This window comes from Lonchura striata, chromosome 1, assembly GCF_050655825.1.
Source record: "Lonchura striata isolate lonStrDom1 chromosome 1, ASM5065582v1, whole genome shotgun sequence".
Classification (NCBI taxonomy): domain Eukaryota; kingdom Metazoa; phylum Chordata; class Aves; order Passeriformes; family Estrildidae; genus Lonchura; species Lonchura striata.
Window position 1 is genome coordinate 84,810,196 of NC_140703.1, and position 20,940 is coordinate 84,831,135.

Below are 20,940 nucleotides of genomic sequence, written 5' to 3' on the forward strand. Positions count from 1 at the left end.
GCGTCCCTTTTACGCAGGGCAGTTTCCTAGCCAGTCTGCCACCAGTCTGTAGCCCTGCACGGCGTTGTCGTCACCCAAGTGCATTTGGCATTTGGTCCTGTTGAATGAACCTCATACAGTTAGCGCCCATCGATCGCTCTGCAGAGCCTGCGTGCCGGGCGGTACGGGGGCCCGCTGGGCTGTGCAGGCTGGGCGGGCGCTACCGGCAGCGGCGATGGCGGACAGCGCTCGGGCCGGCGGCCGCGGCGGGGCCAATGGCGCGGGCAGCGGGCGGGCCGCGGCGGGTGACGCGGCGCTGCGACACTGGCGCCGCAGCGGGGCGGAGCGCGAGGCCGGGCCGCGGGCGGGCCGCGTCCCACCCCCCGTGCGGCTGGCCAATGGGGCGGCGGGGCGTGGCCGGCGCGGCCGGCATTAAGCCCATGCGCGGGGCCGCTCCCGCCCTTTCGGCTTGAGCGGCAGCAGCGCTTCCTTCCCGGCGGCTCCGGCGCGGCGCGAACATGGCGGACCAGGCCATCTCCTTCCTCAAGGACTTTCTGGCGGGCGGCGTCGCCGCCGCCATCAGCAAGACGGCGGTGGCGCCCATCGAGCGGGTCAAGCTCTTGCTCCAGGTCAGCGGTGCGGGCGAGAGAGGGCGGCGCGGGCGGCGCCCGTCGCTGCCCCCGTGGGCGCCGGGCAGGGCGGGGGCCGCGGCCAGCGCGGGACAAAGGGCGCGAGCGAGGCGGCGGCGGCTGGCGGAAGGGTCACGTGAGCGGCCGCGGGGAAGCCGAAGCCGGTTCCGCCATGCGGGGCGGAGAGCGGAGGGAGGGCCGGGCCGAGGGGGGCGGCCGCCGATGGTGTCACTTCCTGCCGCCCCCGCTCCCGGCGCCCGGGGCACGGCAGGGAGGGGAGGGCGGCCGCTCTCCGCCGCCATCTTGGCGGCCTCCACGTGACGCGCGCCCGGGCCGCGATTGGGCGGCGGGCGGGGCGGGGCCGGGGCGCGGCCGGCGCGCGCGGCCCGGCGTGACCCGCGGCGCCCCAAGGTGACTCGAGTGACCTTCGCCGCGCTCCCCCGGCCCCGCGGGCACCTCTGCCGCCCTAACGCGCCTCTCGGGAGACTCCCTCCCCAGGCCCGGCTTCGTCAGTAAAGGCTCTCAGCTCTACGTATGCCCGGCGGATTTGTCGTGGTGTATTTGTCTTATACTTGCCCTTGTACTTCACCGAATCAGTTTGGTAAAGACCTCAGAGAGATCATGAAGCCCAACCTAATGCCACGTAGTCTAATTTAAAGTAGACTGGCGCTAAGTGCCTCATCCAGTCTTAAGCACTTCCAGGGATGGTTGCTTCACTAGTCCCTAGGCATTCCGTTCCAAAGTCTAAACACTTCTTATCTGAAGAAATTCCTCCCCTGCTTCCCCCTAAACCTTCCTTGGTACAGCTTGAGGCTGTGTTCTTTTGTCATGTCACTAGTTGCCTGGGAGGAGAGGCTGGCCCCCACCTTGCTACAGTCTCCCTTCAGGTAGTAGAGGAATTGCTCACAGTTTTCTGTTCTTGTTTTGCCAAATTCTGATTTCTGGAAAAGCTTGAAAGCAATTTTTAGTCTTCTTCTTTGTAATACCAACAATGGCCATTCAGAATTAGCAACTTTGTTTTATAGTAAAAGCAGGTTTAAGCCCAGCTGCAGCATAGACCTGTAAAGGCAAGTGATCAATATTTGTATTTTTACTTGCAGGTGCAACATGCAAGCAAACAGATTGCTGCTGATAAGCAGTACAAGGGCATCATCGATTGTGTAGTGCGTATTCCAAAGGAACAAGGAGTGCTGTCTTTTTGGCGAGGAAACTTGGCAAATGTCATCAGATACTTCCCAACTCAAGCTCTTAATTTTGCCTTCAAGGATAAGTATAAGCAGGTGTTTCTGGGAGGTGTAGACAAGCACACTCAGTTCTGGAGGTATTTTGCTGGTAACCTGGCATCTGGTGGTGCAGCTGGAGCCACTTCCCTCTGCTTTGTCTACCCCTTGGATTTTGCAAGAACCCGTTTGGCTGCTGATGTTGGAAAAGCTGGTGCAGACAGAGAATTCTCTGGTCTCGGGGACTGTCTAGTCAAAATCACCAAGTCTGATGGTGTGCGTGGCTTGTACCAAGGGTTCAATGTCTCTGTCCAAGGCATCATCATCTATAGAGCTGCCTACTTTGGGATCTATGATACAGCAAAAGGTAATATTTCAGAGGGGATCTGAAAAACCTGTTTTTAGAATTGCATTCTCTGTTTTTGGATATGTGAAAGTGAAGGGGGATATCAGTGCCACATCCCTGACACTGCCGTATACAAGGGAAAACTTGTACATGTATTAATGGGAGCAGCCTACCTGCAAGTACTGGTTTTGTACTTCAAGCAGTTGCTACTAAGGCCAGGAGAGTATGTTGGTGACCAGACAGAATAAGAATAATTTATTTTTTGTTCCGTGCATACTGAAGTTACGTTGGACCAGTTCAAGTGTGTTAAGCAGAATGGGACTGAGCAGTGCCTTCTGCAAAGTAATTTTTAAGCTTGACATCTGGGGAAATAAGCCATTAGTGCTAGTTTGTAGTGTAATGTTATCCACAGGGACAGTGACTTTAAGTGATGTATTTTTAATAAAAGTGTAGTGAATAGTCAAGTCTTCTCATGCCAGTCTAAAAAGAATGCTTGTGCTTAAAATACTTAAACTGTGATTACTGAGAAGAAAGTCTTCCAAATACAGCTTCAGTATGTTTAAAGTTTGTGAAATGTTATGCTGCAATTTTATTTAGACTATGGGTTTACAGTGTTTCATACTAGTTCATCTAGTAAAATAACTGTCATGCAGAGAGTGCACTAGAGGAGGATGTGCAAGGTAAAAAACTAATTGCCATTTTTGTTTCACTGCAGGCATGCTCCCAGATCCCAGAAACACTCACATTGTTATCAGCTGGATGATCGCCCAGACAGTGACGGCTGTGGCTGGCGTTGTCTCCTATCCTTTCGATACAGTGCGGCGTAGAATGATGATGCAGTCAGGACGCAAAGGAGGTAGGCTCTAAATCCATGGAGCTGTTAATGCTGTTGAAAAAGCTTTAACAAGATTAAGTTCTTTTTTACTAGTAGCCATCCTCAGAGTTAGAGTTTATTGTTCCAAAAATCTGGTTTATTTTATTGTACTCAAATGAGGAAATGCAGTAAGGCTCAACCTGAGATTATCAGGATTTATGCTGAGGACTTTTCATTATGGAATATGAAATTAAAAAATGGACTGCCTGTTTGCACTGTTAGATTAAACAAAGGTATGAAAAAGGAGGCATAATATTTTAGCAAGTATTGTGTTACAAGTTTTAAATTGTGGTTTGGGACATCACAAAGCAGTTAAGTGAAACAGGACAGTTGTTAAAATTACCTGAGATAAAATAGGAATTAAGAATAACTCTTTGCCCTTTTCCTGCAGCTGATATCATGTACTCTGGAACAATTGACTGCTGGCGGAAGATTGCAAGGGATGAAGGAGGAAAGGCCTTCTTCAAGGGTGCATGGTCTAATGTTCTCAGAGGCATGGGGGGTGCTTTCGTGCTTGTGCTGTACGATGAATTCAAGAAAGTAATTTAAACAGCCTAAATAGAATTGGAAATCAAGTTGAGCAGATCATGTAGAATAACTACCATTATGGACCATTGACCTTCAAGAAATTCCTGTGAGTCTTATTTATCAGAGCCAGATGATACTTCTGGATGGGGCTAGAAACTGACATAGAGGACTGATCCACTTCTCAGTAACACACATGAAAACACTGAATCTGGCAATTCAGTGTGACAATTTTTCTTTACAGCAGTAAGGAAAGTGTTGGTTCTGGGTCCAAAGTTGTTAGGTCCATTTTAGGCAGAAAAAAATCATTTGCCTGTGGATCAGTCTTCAGTTTCAAGTCCTATCTTCTAGGACCATAAAATTGTATTTGAAAGCATTTGCTAACAAATCATGTTCTTTTCCACTTGTACTGAAGCACTATGTACCATTTTGCACAGCTGAACATCTAGCAACTTTGTTCTTAAATTGGGGCATTCTGCTGTAAACAATAAACATACTTACTCGGTCTGTGTTGAAATTATTACCTAAAAGCTTTGGAAAAGCCTGTTGAATTTGAAAAACTTGTTTCAGATAATAGGTCCTCTTATACCTTTACACAAATAAGCTTTTTTAAAAAACAATTAAATGTGAGATCTTTAGTGGAAGGGTGGGGAAGCATGGGTTATACTAATAGACACCACTCCCATTCTTTGTGCCTGATAGTGTTTGATGGGCTGCTACAAGTGGCTTTTTGCATGATTCTTAGAAATTAATTTACCATTCCTATGATTTAATATGGGGTGGGGATTCAGTTGTAGTGTTAGGAAAACACAAACTACCAAGGACTGTTAAAAAGTGATGCTCTTGCCCTTGGTAAAACAGCCTAAAATAAATAATTTAATAATTTTTTTTTTTCAAATCAGTATGGAAAGCATCATGGTATTCATGCAAAAACCCAGGAACCCAGTAAATGCCTTCAACTTCTGAGTGACCTATGTATGGTATAGCTGCTGTTTGGAGATGTTGATTGTGCCATTCAGGATACTGTTTGACCTCATCTGGAGCAGTGGTCAGTAGCTCTATGGACGGTTGAATTTAATCTGAAATGAGTTGCAGTCTAATAGGTGAAGTTGAAGGGTTGTGGGGGAGGGAATGTGTGTGCTTCTATGTAGCTGTAAAATAATAGATCAAAGTAGGTCAGCCTTCAGTATTAACTGATTGATATTTAGGGATGGTCAGAAGATGAGATGGAGTAATTTCTCATAACTGCTCTTTGAGATAATGTAATACCTATGTGCCGTTCTTCATATGTATATAATCTTTTGTACTTTGTAATCTGCAAAGACATAGGGACCAGTAGAGGAAAACAAGGTGTTAATCTTCATGTTTTAAGAGCTCTCCCTATATCTTGAGAAAGGAAAAGTGTCACTGTATGGCTCATTGAAGGCTGACTGAGCTGTCTTGAGTTCTTCTGTGTGCCTTCTGAGATTGCTATTCAAGATGAAGTATTTAAATTACCTGCTTGGCTTTGGCTGGTTATTACCTTCCTCTTGAGTGTACTTTACCTTTTTCCTTTCACTGTTGCACAAGCACTGCTTTCAGCATCTGTATGTGAATGTAAGGACATTACACAGCTGCTCTGTACACAGGCTACTGGCAAACTTCGTGTGCCTGCTGCAAGTAGTTCTTGTATCCTGTGTGGCAGTAGCAGTTTCCCTCTGGTGCAGGCAGGTCATTTGGTGTTAACCCTACAGTCAATTATCTGGGGAGCAGGGGAAGATACTTTCTCTGTACAAACACATTAATCAGGTTTCTTTCTGTATCAGTGCCTTGCAAAGGTAGAGATAATGATGCGATACTTCCCTGTAAGAGAGCCCAAGCTTTGGGAGAGAAACCAAATGTGGAAGTTATTCAGTAGCCCGTGGAAGGGACAGGACTTCTACACCCAGTCTCCCCTTTATAACAAGGTTTAACCAAAAGAAATAGGAAAATAGACAAATCCTCTCAAATTTGCCCTAAACCAGGACAAAGTTTAAGTGGAACTGCAATTTCCCTATGCTGTACATTCAATATGAACTAATTTGTGGTGTTGAGGTTGTTTTTTTTTTTTTTAATATTTGGCTTCCCTTAGTCATGCAGCAGCAATTTCTAGTGTGTGATGCAGTTTAGGGATATAAGAGGCAAATAATAAATGAGACTTTTAAAAAAACCACCATTTGTTCTCTGTCTTATTGAAACACTGACGTTCATTCATTCTGAAAAATATGAACCGAAAAACATCCAACATTTGTAAAAGAAAATACTGGCATCTAAAGCCTATGTTATTTTTTAAAGGCATTGGAAATACCACTTCCACCCTTCCAAGGATGAAAATGAAATACATCTGTGAGGAATTTTTACATATAAGATATAGGTATCAAATATTAGATTTTAATTTCTCATAACTGATTTTTTGAAGGCTTTCAGTGCTATTTGTGTTAATTTAATACATGATAAAACTGCACAGGATCACAGTGTTGTAGAGGTTTATTTACATTTGCAGTACTGAGCTCATGAAATAGCTGAAAGATCAGTATTAATAGTTATAATTGACAAGTATAATTTTATTTTCTGTTCTTGCATAAAGTTAATTGCATGTATTGGAGCTGTTTGGTGTTACTGGTTGGAAAATCAAAGAACAAATTTAAACACATTCTAAATAGCTGGTTTGTGCTTTAGAAAATTAAAGTTACTGTGGCAAGTCTGTCATGCTACAGGAAGTCATAATGAGAAGAAAGAAGCTTCATAGCAATGACAACAAGAAGTAACAGCTTTATTCTGGTTAAGAGGGCTTGTGTCACTTCGTGAAGAACCTCTTAGCTAGGTTTAAGTTCTTCTTCAAAGTCAGGTCTCTGCAGAAAAGCTTAGTTGCCAGGAATTGTGGGTTTGAACAAAGGAAAAAACAAATTTCACTGATTTTTCTCCCCTTTTTTTCATCAGTTCCATTTAAGTGGATTTTAAGGGGACAAACAGTTTTATAGGTGATTATATTCTTTTATAGGCTGGTTTGAAGTACTTGTCAGCAGGATCCATAATTTTCTTTCATGTTGAAGAATCAGGTCTGCTTTTGGAAAGTTGGATCATTCTTCAATTGTAGTTATTTCCTCAGTATGACATTTTGTTGGTAGATTTACATATTCTGTCTAAAGAGAGAAAATTCTGTACCATGCAGTAGGCTACAAGTTGGTATCATTCTGAACTTTAGTTTCAGCAGTATCAACGGCATCCCATCTTGGTCTTTTAATACTTAATAAATTATTGCAAGGCAGGAGAAAAGAGTTCTAAGGACAATTAAGGAATGTTTAATATGTCTGAGCAGTACTAGCTGTTAGCAGGAGGAAGAACAGAAGCTAGTTTAGACACTGGATAATCTTAGATGAGACAATAGAAGGAATTTATTCAGTTGGCATTGGCTGGACATGTAGATAAAATATTTTGGTTGCTATCACACATTTTTACATTGGCTAACCTGGAGTTCTAGGAGAGTGCCTGCTGCTAGGTAAAATTTTAGTACTCAGAGCACTTGGAGTTGGAAGTTTTGAGGGAAGATGAATAATTTAAAAAAAAGAAGGATAGTACTGGCGGGGAAAACAGGTTAAAAAAGCAAGCTTGCTGTCATACTGAGGGTATGTTGCAGAACATCAAACCAGGGTGTTCTGGAGACATTTTTCTTAGGAAAACTGAAGAATGGGTAAAGCACTGGAGGGCTTTGTGGTGATGTTGTTTTGGGCTACTTTACTGTTCTCCAAGGAAAATGCACAAAGTACGTGTCTTGCAAGTTCTTGGAATATATTTAACTCCAGGGAAGAGGCAATAAAACTCGGTAGTGGTGAGGAAAGCACATGGGGAGAGAATGACTAGAAAGTCATTGGTCTGTAGTATGATGAGTAAAATGGAATTGATTAGAGGAGCGTAAGTTGTCTGATGCACTGAATGATTTGGTTGGGAGGATCTTAAAGCAAATAAAATTGGCAGTACTGTAACATGAGTGTTTTAAGGATGCAGTACAGAAAGTTAGGTTTTTTAAATCATGAGCCTTTCCAGTGATCTCAGGAAAAGTATTATGAGAAAAGAATGAGAAAATGTGAAAGGTCATTGAGTAAATAGAAGGAAAATGAGGAAATGCAAGCTTTAAAAATATGTGATTAGCAAAGGATATTACAAGTTTCAAAACAGCTCAAAAATCCATTAGCACTAAATGTCAGGGAGAGTGGTATTCAGTGGAGGAGAGCTTTTGAAAATGTACTTTTACTACTGTGTTATTATTTTAATAACTTTGAAGAATTACAGCATTCAATCAGTGTTAAAGGTACTGAGTTTGGAGAGAAGAGGTAAAATAAAATTAGGTTTTAAGAGTAGATCAAACTGTTTAAACATGTCAAAATCATGCATTATCTTCACAACACTGGTTGGCAAGTGTGAGGTAACGTGAGGGCTTCATTTCACTCTGGCAGGTGCTGCTGCTGCATTGCTCCCTGCACGAAGTGCCTGTGCCACAGTTTGCAGACCTCATCCACAAAGCCTCTGGCTTGTTAGTGGAGTGATTTCAGTGTGTTTGGTAGTGTATATTCACAGGAATTTGGAAGCCAAATTTGAATTTGGATTCACAGGAATCAGGAAAAGCAAGCAATCAGTATTCAATTGTTACTTTCCTAGCTATTATTATTTAATGTGATGGACTGCGAACTGCTGCTGCTCAGTACCCTTAGCCCTGGCAGCCTTGTAGGAGGTGAGTACCAGGTATTTATGACTTAAGGTGTATGAGGAAACCTAAGTCACACTCCTACCTGCTTACTATGAAAATAAATTATTTTTAGTAAGCAAAATGTCACATCTGTCAGGAACAAAGCTGGTAGGACCAAAGACAAATTAATCAGGACAGCAAGCTGGTATATAGTTACCAAAACAAGAGAGTTTTAGTCATCAGAGATTTGGGGATTCTTTGTAAACAATTGAAGGAAAATATGTGTGTCACTTTCGGAATCTTCATTGGAATGTGTGATGTTGCCCACTGAATTTTAGGCAATTAATGACTAACCTGATTTACTGATTTCAAGTATGTCTTTTCTTTAGCCAGCTGAGGGAAAGCATACCCTCACTATGCAGTCACCATACAACCACTGCTCAAATTGATGGATTTGGCAAGCATGAATAACCTGTTTGAAGCCTAGTTGTGATGTGTGCAGATAGAAGAGTTACTTGCTGTTGAGAGTGTGCAGGTGTGTAAGATTCTGTAAACAGGAAAGGAATAAGGATTAAAAAGTGATGGATTTTAGGTGCATTAAACCAAGCTATTAAAAAGGTTTTTTTAAATTAAGGCTAGATAAACACACAGAATAGGCTGCACAGGGATGCTACAGTATATTGGTCAAATACAATTCACAGAGAACACTGAAATTGCAAATCCTGTGTTGAAGCAAGAGGAACTTTAATGGTTAAGTCTTTCCAGCCCTGTGGATTTGCACTAAGTGTGACAGGATTTTTACATGGGTGTAGGTCAGGCTTATGAAATATTCACATTACCATTGATGTTTGAAAGTGCTAATGGAAAATACAACCTAAGTTAGGTTATTTTTAAAGTGTGAACAGCAACCTTGGAAAGCTGATACATGCAGAAACTACGGGTCTAGTAAAACTGAAAACTCTGTTCTTAAAATATGTTTGCAAATACATCTAGGACAATCTTTTGTTTTAGTGTTGGCATAGAGCATTTCAGGTTTCAAAGCAGCATAGCTTGCATGACAGAAATTAGTTTTGGATCAAATGATAACACTTATTTTTATAAGGCAGTTCTTCTACTCTTTGACCTGTTGTGGTTTGTAGTTAACAAATTTGACTGAATTAAGAAGAAATCATACCTGAATATCTTCATCAGTTAATGCATTGAATTTGTCTCTTGGTTGTGGTATGGGAGGAAATATGTTCTTGAAACTGCAGTACCTTTGGGTAGAAAATGGGATTATGGAGAAATTGAAAATACTGCTAATACAATTTACACAGACATTTTGTGGTGTAACTTAAGGACATTTTTTACTTTCAGGATTGAATATCTATTGCTTTACAAATTAAATGAGAAAAAAAATATTTTCAGTAGGGTAACTGGTGGGTAACTATTATTACACTTAGCATTTGGGTTATTAAAATTTATTTTGTGATTAGAATCACAGTAAATACATTATTAATAAATTACTTTGAATAAATCACGTGACATAACTTTCACCACTGAGTGAGGAGTTTTCTCAAAATAACAGTACCTTAATTTGGATTCCCTCTTGTCTGGTACTGTATACAGCCAATGGCTTCAAAGCTACATGGATGTTAAATGCTTAAAAGTAACAACAAAAAAGCTTTTGTAGAATCTGTTAGAATTAATGACTCAATAACATCAACCTCCTTTCCCCCTTTTCCACTTAGTGATTTTGCATGCCAAAAGGCCATCCACAGCAATCCTGGTGGTAATAGATCATGACATTGACAATCAGATTATTTAGATTTGCAGGTAGGAAAGAAGGAGGTTGGAGGAATGTGTTTCACATAGATAATACTCTGTCAGTAGTGTCTAGAGAAAAAAGATTGATTTACCTTTTGAAAAGACAATACAGGAGAAGTGTAATTGAGATTGTTCCAAGTGCAATCAGAAATAAAATCACAAAAACAAAGTAATCTTTCCCTTGACCTGAAACAGCCAAGAGAGAGAAATATTTTAGCATGGTAAAAAGCTGCCTTTGTGACTGTATGATATAATGAATGTGAATTTCACTACATTTTTTCACTACATTTTTGTTCTAAAGGACTTCAACTTGACTTCATTGTATAATTTTGCCCAAAAATGCAGATGGGCTTGATACATTTTAAACCTTTTCAAATATTTAAAATTTAGAGAATTAAATTTTAGAATTTTTTTAAAATTCTTTAAAAAGAGAAGAATAAATAGACTTGCAGAACAATTAATAGAGCAAAATTAGTGTAAAGGGTGAAAAGAAAGATGCAGGAGGAAAGGGATGATATTCATGTAAAAACCTGAGAGCAGAGAGGCAGCCTCATCACGGCAGACCAAGGACAAGGGTGGGTGTGTCTCAGTCTGTTCCTGTTGCCCTGGCATCTGAGTAACTGCTGCCTTCACAATCCCCGCTCACCAAAGGCTCTGCTGCCACAGCATTGGAGCTACTCCTCCACGTTAGTAAAATCCCCCCAGTTCCTTCCATGTAATTGGGTAAAAATTACAATTTTATTAATTTCTGTGACTGTGAGGAAGAAAGGGAAGCAAACAAGGTAATATGGAAAAAAAAAAATCATTGTCTTACCAAACTCAATGGGTTCACTCCATTCCCCCCAATTTGAGCTTACAAGACAGTTTTTTCCACGTGCTCTGATTTTCAGAGTGTATCTTTTTTTCTCATTGTAATTTTGGAATTCATATCTGTCATTCCTTACCTAAAAGGAAAGTGATCAGACTCTGCATTTCTCCTTATAGGCAAATATTAACAAAGTTAGTGGATGAATTTCCTGATACAATTTCTATTAAAAAAAAAATACATATATTATTTTGTTTAGGTATGTACTATCTTGCCAGCAAAACTGTCTGGTTTTTGAAGGTTAATTTTTTTTTTAAGTTTATTTTGTCTTTGATTTTTTTTATTATGCTTTATGGACAGGGTTGTGGATATTTTTTGTGTCTTTCTTTGTGGACCTTAAATAAATCTGAAAGACACAAAGCAGAAATTTGGGGAAGTACCCTGTAAACTCCCCTTACAACCTATATGGGGATTAAAAAGGCATGGATGGTGTCTGTCATTGCTAAAAAGATTTAATGTTCTTGAGACAATAAAATAACAGATAAATTATATTTGGCCCCATGATACTTTATACAAAGTCTGGAATTTGTCAAGCCCTTCCAAGGCTTAGAAAACCACTCATTTTCAAGAGAAAACTGACAGTATTTATCAAATTCCCCAGGCTTTGAAGATTGTTGTACTCCCTTTGCCTAGCTGTCCTGAGCTATCAGTGGTATTATTCCAATGAGAAAGACTGTTTCAGATTTTTAGTAAGCAAAATGTCACATCCGTCAGGAACAAAATCTATTTGTGCAATAGATGGATGTGTGAAGTTTTGTGAAATGCATGGAAAATTTTGCATACTTCATCCAAATGGGATGTATTAAGTTTACACTTAAAGATATCACAGAAACATATTTTTCTGAATTCTCATTGCTACATTGATACAAAATCTGTAGTTCTATAAGTGTATTTTCTGTAATGGTATTTATATGCTTAAGTAGGCAAAAGCACAAATTTGTATGTGACAAGAATACTTACACGAGGAAGCTTTTTCTCTTCTTTGGGCTCATCCTGCAAAAGAAACACAAATCTTCATTTTTGTTATTTTTTAATCAAATATTTCTCTATATTGTTCTGATTTTCTTGCTGCTTTTGAAGACCATAAGTTATTTTAAACTGAAAAATCAATCAGATGTTATTTTCCAGTCATGTCCCAGAATAACAGCATTTTATTCAAAGTTTTGTCTTCCTACATTTCCTTTTACAAAAGGAAGGAAACATTAGACATTTATCAGTAGATGTGAGAAGCTTTATTTACAACTAAGGGTATTTTTATACACACTACACATTCTCATCCATATCCAAATTACACAAGCAAACACATCATCCTACAAACACAGCAGACCTGGAAGCTGTGATTTCACAAAAGTTTGAGAAAATTGATGTGAGTAGCGAATTTATCCTCCTTCTAGTCAAAGTCTCTGTTAGACTTATCCATGTTCAGGGGCTTCCTGCGAAGAGCTGCTTACACATCCTATGCAATCAAAATTTAATTAACTGGAATCAAACATTGACCTTGGTCAAAGAACCTGAAAACGTTGAAGAAAAGAATAGGTTCAAAAATGAGTGATTAAATTCAACAGCAGTGACTTTCAGCAATGATCTCAGAAAGCATTGAAAGGCTGAGGTCCTGGAAACATCTATCACATATAACATCAGGATAGCCAGCATTATGGAAAAGTCAGAAAGCCATAACTGGAAGGAATGTCTCATTACAGGAAACACAGTGTGTCTTTTACTGTAAATCAGACTAGCATTTCCTCATCACTCATTGCCAGCTGAGTGCTTTAGCTTAGGACATGATGGAAGTCATCAGCCTGTGCAGGGAATGGGCAGGTGTAAACAAGTTGCTTAAACTTTAGACGTGTGTGCTGCTTTAGCTGTCCTGCCTCTGTTGGCCCCTCCTGGCAGGTGTGAGTTCTAGCTGCCATCTCCATGTCAGTACTGCTGGCACCTTCAGCACCTCAAGGGCTGTGAGGCACCTACTGCCCCACAGCAGGGAGCCCCAGTGTGCACACTGACCCTTAGGAGATATTCGTGCTCCTGTGCAGACACCTTCATTGAGGTGTCTCAGTCTAGGAGATTAATTTCCTACCCAAATGTAGAAACCTACACAGAACCCCACCCATTCTGACTGTGGCACAGCATTTTACAGGAAGCAAGAGTTAACATGTATTTCTTTCAAATAAATGTTTTGACAATATTGCTAGGTTGTGATCTATATCTTTATGTAAATCTTCATAAGTATTTCACACAAGATCTTACTGTCAAATTACACCAACTAGCTGGAAAGCTACATTGCTGCAATTGCATGTACTGCAAGTGCTCCTTGTACCAATAGGTACCAAGGTAGATACTATTAATGCGTGAAAGATCCAAAATCCAGATAATCCAAACAGCCTGCAACTTGTTGGTCTTGTTTTTAATAAACAAATGAGATTTAATGATGTGTTGCTTTATTACAGTTTTATATTTATGTTTAACCCTTTCCTGTAATGGTCTTGTGGCTGAGCAGTTGCTACCATGGTAACTGACCTGCAGAAGTTCATGAGAGGTGAGGAACTGTAGCAGGAGGACACCACAACTTATGAGAGAAAAATTAACAAGGAAGTCAGAAATGTACACATTATAGATATGTATGAGCATAGGTACAGTACCAAACACAAACAAAGAGATTGTTTTTACCTTATTTTTTATGCTAATTTCATACTGAAAACATTTTGTGTTTTCCACATGACTTGTAAGGGGTGGATGCCATGTAATTATGCAACCCGTTGGATCTCTGGTACAATGGGCAGTGACATTTAATGGAGCAGTGAGTATTTCTGGGGGAAAAAAAAGAATAATTAATATAGGCATAGTCAGTAAACAGCTACAACTCATGCCTTCACAGCACAATGCATGTGAAGGTAAGGCAGCTGATGTACAACTGTGTGCTGCTGGTGCTAACTAAAGTTATCTGGTAAACAGCAGTAAAACACCTTTCAAAAACTTGAGAATATATCACTGCAGTTTTTGGACATCTGAAGTTAATTAAGTTAATGTAAAGAAAAGGTATGAGAGATTTTGTATAATTCAGTAGTGCAATCAGCAGTGTGCCATTTTCTTCTACATCTGTTTTCCAACTCACATTGACAATGTGAGTTTCCATACGAAAAGGGAAGGAAGTTTTTGTATATGTGGTCTTACTCATGGTGCATTCAAGACATCTGAATTGGAGTGCCTATAATATAGTTGATTCAGTGTGACCTGATTTCTCTTGGGGTTTAAAGTCACACCTAACTCACAGAAGTACCCACATATTTAACTAATGCTGTCCTAATATGGAAGCTGAAGCCTCACTCTGGTTTTAGGACGTATAGCTCTTGTGGCTAGCAGAGTGGTGTGAGATTAAGGAATGGTAAAACAATCCCTTAAGAAAGGTGGCCTTGAAAATCTGGCCATTGTGTTTCATTACTTGTAATTCTATGTAATGACTATGTCCACACCTTTTGTCTCAGCAGTTTTTTCAGGTTGCCTCTGCTTGTTTTAGTCAAGTTTTGGAGCTGTATTCTGTCAGCTGTTAGAAGCAAAGTCTGCCCTGCAGTGCAGAACCTGCAACAGCTACAGACTTTGTTTTAATATGCTTTTCAAGAAAAAATCCCCACTTCCTTATTTTATAAAACAGTAATAAAATAAAATGTTCAATTACTTACCAATTTCATACAAGTCAATGTACTCATCATAGAACTGGATCAGGGAATCTTTGCTAGATCCATTCACCAAGAAGTAAGCTTTTTCAATCCCTATGCTGACATTTTGGAAGATACATCCCATATTTCTGCAATTTTCATCTTTAATGTAAAGCTCACATTCCCTCTCCTCTTCATCTCTGCACACAGCAAAGTATTTTAGTTAAACACAGGCACTGTGATGTGTTGAATGAGAAATCAGAATTCCCTGCACCAAAGAGATCTACTTACCTTGACTTCTGCCAGTAGAGAAAATACTGTGTGTCTGCTGGAGCATCCCTTCCTGCCTGCCAAGTGCAGTTCATGAAGCAGATGTTATAAATCACACAGGAGAAGTTTTCAATGGCTGACCCATTCATGCCTGCAAACACAGGAATGTACATGATGAGAAAAAATCATGAGACCTCCAAGCTGGGGGATCATGGCACACACTTAGGTACGTTAGATACCTGCAAGCCCAGCTGGTCATTACTTGGATTAGGAACAACAACTGGGAGAAAACTCCCCTTTCACTCCACTTTAACTGCCTCTGAACTGTGAAACCTGACAGTGAAGCATTCCACAAGTAAAAGAAGGCACATTGCCTTTTAATGACATCCATGCTTCTACAGAGAGAAGTATTTCTCCTTTTGCAATTAGTGCCCAGGAGACCACTCCTGACGTGTTTACACAAAGGATTAAAAAAGCTGAGGATTTTAAAAGTAAGGTTGGACTTTTTCCTGTTCTCCAATCAAGAAGGCTCCTCCTTAGATCTTTCCACCTTCATGGGTGGGTGACAGTGACTTGTTTTTTGCTTTTCTAGATCACATTGAAATGGGAGCCTCATTTCTTTTGAAGGTCCCTCATGGTTGTGCAGCCTTTTCCTCTCTTCTCCTTCAACCAGTTTTCTGCTTCTTTCTGTGCTCTGTCCTAAATTCAGTGAAAGCATGGAGGCTTCCTCTGCTACTGGCTCCAGCCCTCTCCAGGGCCCAATAAAGTGGGCAACCTTATGGTAGAACAGGGGAATCCTCTGGGGAAGCTGCACACTTGGAAGAAGGGCCAGCTGGGGAGGCACACTGAAATCCTGGCTTGTATTTTGAGGGCCACCATGTTTCTGCTGGCAAGTCTACAGGAAGAGAAGAGCAAGTGAGCATTTTCTCTGCTCAGACATGAGAAAGTTGCTAGTCCATCACCTCTGTTATGTCTGAAATACCCCAGTTACACATAGCTGCTGCACCACTGGTGGCTGGGGAATTTTAAGGGAGAACTCTGAGCTGAGAAGGAAGGGAAAAATGGGTCACAAAAAACCCATCAACAGCCCAGTAGAAAAGCATTCAATAAATAAGTACTAACATCTTAATTTGTAACAGCCAGAAGAGTTATTTTAATCCACCCTTAAACCACTGTAATTTATTAGCATTTTGGAGCTTAGTATAAAAGAGAATAATGCGTTTATGAATACATTTTTTGTAATAGATCTCTTGCAGAATGATGGAGATATTTATTACAGAGTAAATAATTTTAACAGATCTGAAAAAAAAACCAAAACAACAACTTTTAATAGAAAATATAGTTACCTACTATGTAAGTAACTATTTTTTAAGGCAATGTTTACCTTTAAGATTGCAAATGCATAAAACCTTAGCCAGACCATATACATTACCTCCAGGGAGAAAGTTGCATTGTTTTGAGATGTTTTTGTTTGGCACTTCAATGGTAAAGGTTACCCCTTTGTGCAGAGGCATGTGTAGTTCTGCTGGAAAGCTGCATAGTGGACCATCCACCTGAAAAGACAACATGTTGATATTTTATTTCCCTTCTTTTCCTCTTCTGATGTTAGATGAGTCTGGCTATGGAAGTGCAACTCAGGAATGCAATTCCATATATACATATGGTTTTTGGCTCAAGAGCTATCTCTCTCCTTTAGCACTCAAGGGTGATATAGAATGGAACTGAAGGATCAAAAACATAACTACACAAAAAGCTTTGCAGCTCAGGAGTTGGATGCTACACTAGTGTGCAACTATTTTAGGAGACTAATAGTAGCCCAGTGGCATAACAGAAGATGGCAAATACATAGGGGAGCCACAAAGGAATTTAATCAAAGGATTAAGCAAAATAAAACTCCTCATCTGACCTGCCCAGGGGTTAAAAAGTGTCTATGGTGTTATACATATAATCATCAATAAAGATGTGATGTATTTTGTACTGTGTATTTCTAGGGCACCTGCTTTGCTAGGCTAAACAAGCCATCTCTATTTGTTGAGCTTCCCATTTTCCTCTTTGGATAATGTGGGTTTATAGCATAGCCTGTGCTACAGGCATGATCCAGTTTACTGGGAAACAAGTAAAGAACTTAAGATAACCATAATCCATGGCAGTGTTTCTGGGATTTTTTTTGTGGGGAGTCTCTTGCTATGTCTCTAAAGTCTCTGGAAGTCTCACTTAATCTCACAGCCCCTTTTTTTTCAGCAGCTACATCCCTACTCATGACTCAACATAGCTTCAGTTCAGGTTATCACTTTCTTTCTACTTTGGTGTCAGAACTTAATTCTTTAGTATGCATTGGATGCTCATCTCACAGTAAATGCACCCTGGCATTGCTGATGGCTTTCCACAGCCCCTAAGAGATCAAACAGCCACATGTCAGATGTTATCTGCAACATTATTTTTTTTTCAAAGTAAGTGAAATTGAGAAAAGGTACGATTATTTATTTCAATGAATAGCAAGTTTACCTCTGTCTCTATATATTCCATGTCTCTGTCCATGATGATACATTTGTACTCAGAGAAATTTCTGCTGCTCTCCCAGGACAGTTCCATTTTTCTCCAGTCCACATTCACATTTGTAATACGGGATTCCTGTGCATCTACTGAAAGTGTTGCAGCATAAATTCAATAAGGATATGCTATTGCTTTTGTTGAATACAGAGGATGGTGTCTGTCAGGCTTAAGATAGCAATTGCAAGTTTCGTTGCGAAGAGTTAAGCCTTGTTTCTCAGATTATATCTGCAAAAACATACTTACACTCCATGCATTGGATGTCAGCATGCAAGGGATGAAGTAGCATCATGTACCACGAAATCATACAAATTAGTCCAAGAGTATCAAACATACTTCCTTCTCTAGAAAGAGATAATGAAACCTTCAGAAAGAAAAAGGAAAATAAAAAAAATTGAAGGAAAATCATGTTGAAGTGTATTTTGGTTTTGCAAAACTTAATTTTTAAAAAATATTCTTTAGAAAAGCCAAGCAGAAGATGTGCTTCAGGCATCTCTTCCTTGAACTAACTGAATAGCATGATACTGCCTGTAACAAAGTAGTTTGAGATAAAGAAGCCAAAGACTCTCATGATGATACATACACTCACTGTATTCAGTGCAGAGACCATGACTGAGAATTACTTTTTCCTGCATATCTATCCTAACTATACCATCAGAAAGCCAGGTTTTCTTGCTTTCTGATCCTGTGAACATCACAATGCTGTGCTTTGTATTAGCAGCTAGGATGGTGTTGATAACACAGCAGTGTTTTGGCTGTTGCTGAGCAGTGCTGGCACAGCATCAGGGTTGTCTCTCCAACCTCATCCTACCAATTCTGCAGAGGCCAGTGGGATGAGGGTGAGCCAGAGGCTGGAAGGGAACATGGCCAGGACAGCTGACCCCAGCTGATAGGAATATACCATATCATATGGCATCATTTTCAGCAATAAAATGTGGGAGAAATAAGGATTAGGATGGGATGAGGCATTTCTTGTCCAGACATTTGACTTCCAAAGCAACTGCTATATGTACTGTGGCTCCATGTCCCAGGGAGTGGCTGAGTATTGTCTGCTGAGGGGAAGTAGAGAATAAGGAAGAGTGAGAGAGCAGCTTGGTGGCCAGCCAAGGTCAGGGCACCGTAGTGTTTCTTCCTGTTTGCTATCATAAATGGGTCTCCACTTTTCAAACTACATAACTCCCACTGGTCTTAGAGGTTTACAAACATACAGAATAGCCTACTTCAAATTTTATCTTGCTTCAGTGTCAGAAACCAAGGAATCAGATGTCCCACATCACTGGAAGCAATTTAAATTACTAAGGAAATGTGAGCACCTGCAAAGGGTGACTCCACATTCATTCATGTGGTGTGGTGGACTGAGCAAAGCTAGTCAAACTTTGGCATCAGCTCTTGTCAAACATTTCTCATCTTATGTACATTTTTCCTTTCCTCCAAGGAGGTTAAAACTCTAGAAAAGATTTATCTATTCCCAGATTTTCTTTTTCTACATGAAGATGCAACTTTGGTTAAATTTTCATTTGCTTTAGCATTGTCTAGCAGTGCAGCTTCATAGTAGCAATTCTCTTGATTACAGATAATACTAAGGGTAATTCTAAAACTGAATTAAATTCTTTAAAAGTCATGAAAAAGAGAAACGTGCTAATATTTTGTTACTATTCAGCCCTTCTATATTAATATTTATGGTCATCTCAGAATGCTGATTTCAAATTGACTGCACTTGTGATGAAAGCAAAAACTTACCCTGATGTTGAAAACAAGTCATTCTATAGTCTTGAATATTTTCAGAAGTCATGTCACATTATCTGGAAATTGGCTTGATGTTTCATATCCACCACGTCCCCAGGATTCAAGCTAGGCCAGTATACCATGCAGGGGTTGCAACAGAGACAGGCTCTTCACTGTAACCTGCTTATCTCATGCAGCATCCATATTTGTAAATCATCATACTACAGTAAGGATGTGGCCAAGGCTGCTGGGAAGTGATACTGAAGAATCTCAAGTACAGTGTGGAGGACTGGCCCTGAAATTCTCTGTGAGATATTGTCTTGATAGTTATTTCCACTTTCCCATGCTCTCAGGGACCTCCCCAGTAATGCACATGAGAACCTGAAGACCTATTGTCCTTCTAGTCAGCTCTTAATCATATTTTTCTCCATTTTGGCCCTTCTGTTCAGTCACTCAGCATTTTCCCCTTCCTTACCTCATCTTATGTTCCTTTTCTAGGCATTTTTTTCCCATTCTCTGGCAACTGTCTGTTCACCTTTCCTTTATTTTCTTTGTTTAATTTTTCTTGAGATCTCCCTCTCTCTGTTTTGATTATTCCTACTCTTTCAAAACCTCCCTCAGGTTTCCTACACCTGACTGCAGCCCCATGCTGCAAGTACCGTTCATGCTTTCTCAAGGAAATGCTCATCTGGGACACTGTCATAGGAATCATCCACAGCCCTGTCTGCTTAGAGAAATGTTTGCTGGCATCATTGACTCCACACTCTGGACATTTCATCTGACATGCAGTGGGAATAGCAGCGCATGTAAGCATTCACTTTCCTCATAAGAAATGACCATGCCATCTGAATGCCCCAGCACATAGCCAAGTTCTCTGTTTTTTCTCTGCCTACAGACAGGATGAGTGATGTAGGAGCTGTGGTGAGCTCTAAGCCCTTCAGCTGAGAAATCCAGACCTCCTGTATGGTGGCCAAGTGGCTCCAGCACCGTATTGGTAGGAATTTTCTATCCAGGACCTCCACCCTCTCCCAGACTGGTCTTTTCAGACAGGTGTGGTAAAGCTCTCTCTGGTCTGAAGTCACCTCGGTATTAAGGTACCAGAAGGTACCAGAAGGTACCAGAAAAGACAATCACATGTCAAAGTGATTGTGAGTGTTATTTGGAGGATCAGACTAGAAGAACCATACATATTCTGCTGTAAGAAGCATTTCCTCATATTTCATCAAAATAGATTTTTTTAGGATGAAATGCCCAAACTGGATGATTTTTTTTCTGCTCTTTCTCCCCTGGCCAGCCTCAGAAGTGTGTTTTTATCCTGCTACACAGTGGAGGGCCTTGGGGGGTACTCAAGCACCTGGTTTCCAGACTCCTCAACTCTTAGCTCACTCCCTAGCTCTCTCCAAGGCAGTTTGTTATAACTCAATCTATCCACCTTATCAGTGTGTCAGGAGTAAAATACTATCAGGTAACCTGTAGTGGTTTCTACAGAAGGCATGCATTAAATACTAAGTTAAGCACTAGCAATTCTTACCCTCTAAGTCTATTGTCTTTGCTCTTAGGCTGTGAGTGCAGGATGGTACCAGAAAATGTCAACTGAGACCAGTGACTTATTTGCTTCAATGTGTCCAGGAGAATTACTTTTGCCCATGACACCCTTCCAGAAATGAAACTTTGTATTTTACTCATAGGGTAATGTGGGGATAAAATGATACATTGCTGAGATATGGAGAACATCGTACACTGGCTAAGCCTTTCTGGAAGCATTGAAATACAAATAAAAACCTTACAGTGCATAC

The 20,940-nt window shown here is 40.5% G+C and overlaps 3 protein-coding genes across 7 annotated transcripts in view; 1 reads left to right on the plus strand and 2 right to left on the minus strand.

The window, feature by feature from the left end:
• Positions 1-439: 439 nt before the first annotated feature.
• SLC25A6 (solute carrier family 25 member 6) lies at positions 440-4,078 on the plus strand. Its single transcript, XM_021546673.4, has 4 exons — positions 440-608; positions 1,709-2,195; positions 2,890-3,030; positions 3,440-4,078. Exons 1-4 carry the CDS (start codon positions 498-500, stop codon positions 3,595-3,597), a joined length of 897 nt encoding a protein of 298 aa, XP_021402348.1. The 5' UTR covers positions 440-497; the 3' UTR covers positions 3,598-4,078.
• Positions 4,079-5,647: 1,569 nt separating this feature from the next.
• Positions 5,648-18,721, minus strand: LOC110479393 (granulocyte-macrophage colony-stimulating factor receptor subunit alpha). 3 transcript variants are annotated; one of them, XM_031504194.3, is made up of 11 exons: positions 17,666-18,721; positions 17,375-17,511; positions 16,302-16,422; positions 14,891-15,020; positions 14,624-14,799; positions 13,614-13,753; positions 11,907-11,939; positions 10,896-11,025; positions 10,174-10,267; positions 9,450-9,531; positions 5,648-6,734 (listed from the first exon to the last, which is right to left on the minus strand). In XM_031504194.3, exons 1-11 carry the CDS (start codon positions 17,910-17,912, stop codon positions 6,672-6,674), a joined length of 1,353 nt encoding a protein of 450 aa, XP_031360054.2. In that variant the 5' UTR covers positions 17,913-18,721; the 3' UTR covers positions 5,648-6,671. The 3 variants fall into 3 exon arrangements, with proteins under 3 accessions (XP_031360054.2, XP_085438447.1, XP_085438439.1); XM_085582321.1 differs by having other exon boundaries at positions 5,648-10,267; XM_085582313.1 differs by having other exon boundaries at positions 5,648-13,753.
• LOC110479387 (granulocyte-macrophage colony-stimulating factor receptor subunit alpha) overlaps positions 5,648-20,940 on the minus strand; it is a 30,890-nt gene continuing 15,597 nt past the window's right edge. For all 3 annotated transcript variants that reach the window (XM_085582378.1, XM_085582391.1, XM_085582384.1), the window contains one exon: positions 5,648-17,783. The gene's annotated coding sequence lies outside the window, so the exon portion shown is untranslated. The remainder of the gene's footprint in view (positions 17,784-20,940) is intronic.

Excerpts from the sequence above, each read along its gene's own strand:
- LOC110479393 (XM_085582313.1), bottom strand. The coding sequence starts at position 17,912 with ATGCCTGAAGCACATCTTCTGCTTGGCTTTTCTAAAGAATATTTTTTA. Across the intron at positions 16,423-17,374 it reads TGGAATATATAGAGACAGAG|GTGGATGGTCCACTATGCAG; the intron begins GTAAACTTGCTA and ends TTGTCTTTTCAG. Across the intron at positions 13,754-14,623 it reads CATTGACTTGTATGAAATTG|AAATACTCACTGCTCCATTA; the intron begins GTAAGTAATTGA and ends TTTTTCCCCCAG.
- SLC25A6 (XM_021546673.4), top strand. The coding sequence starts at position 498 with ATGGCGGACCAGGCCATCTCCTTCCTCAAGGACTTTCTGGCGGGCGGC. Across the intron at positions 2,196-2,889 it reads GATCTATGATACAGCAAAAG|GCATGCTCCCAGATCCCAGA; the intron begins GTAATATTTCAG and ends GTTTCACTGCAG. Across the intron at positions 3,031-3,439 it reads GCAGTCAGGACGCAAAGGAG|CTGATATCATGTACTCTGGA; the intron begins GTAGGCTCTAAA and ends CTTTTCCTGCAG.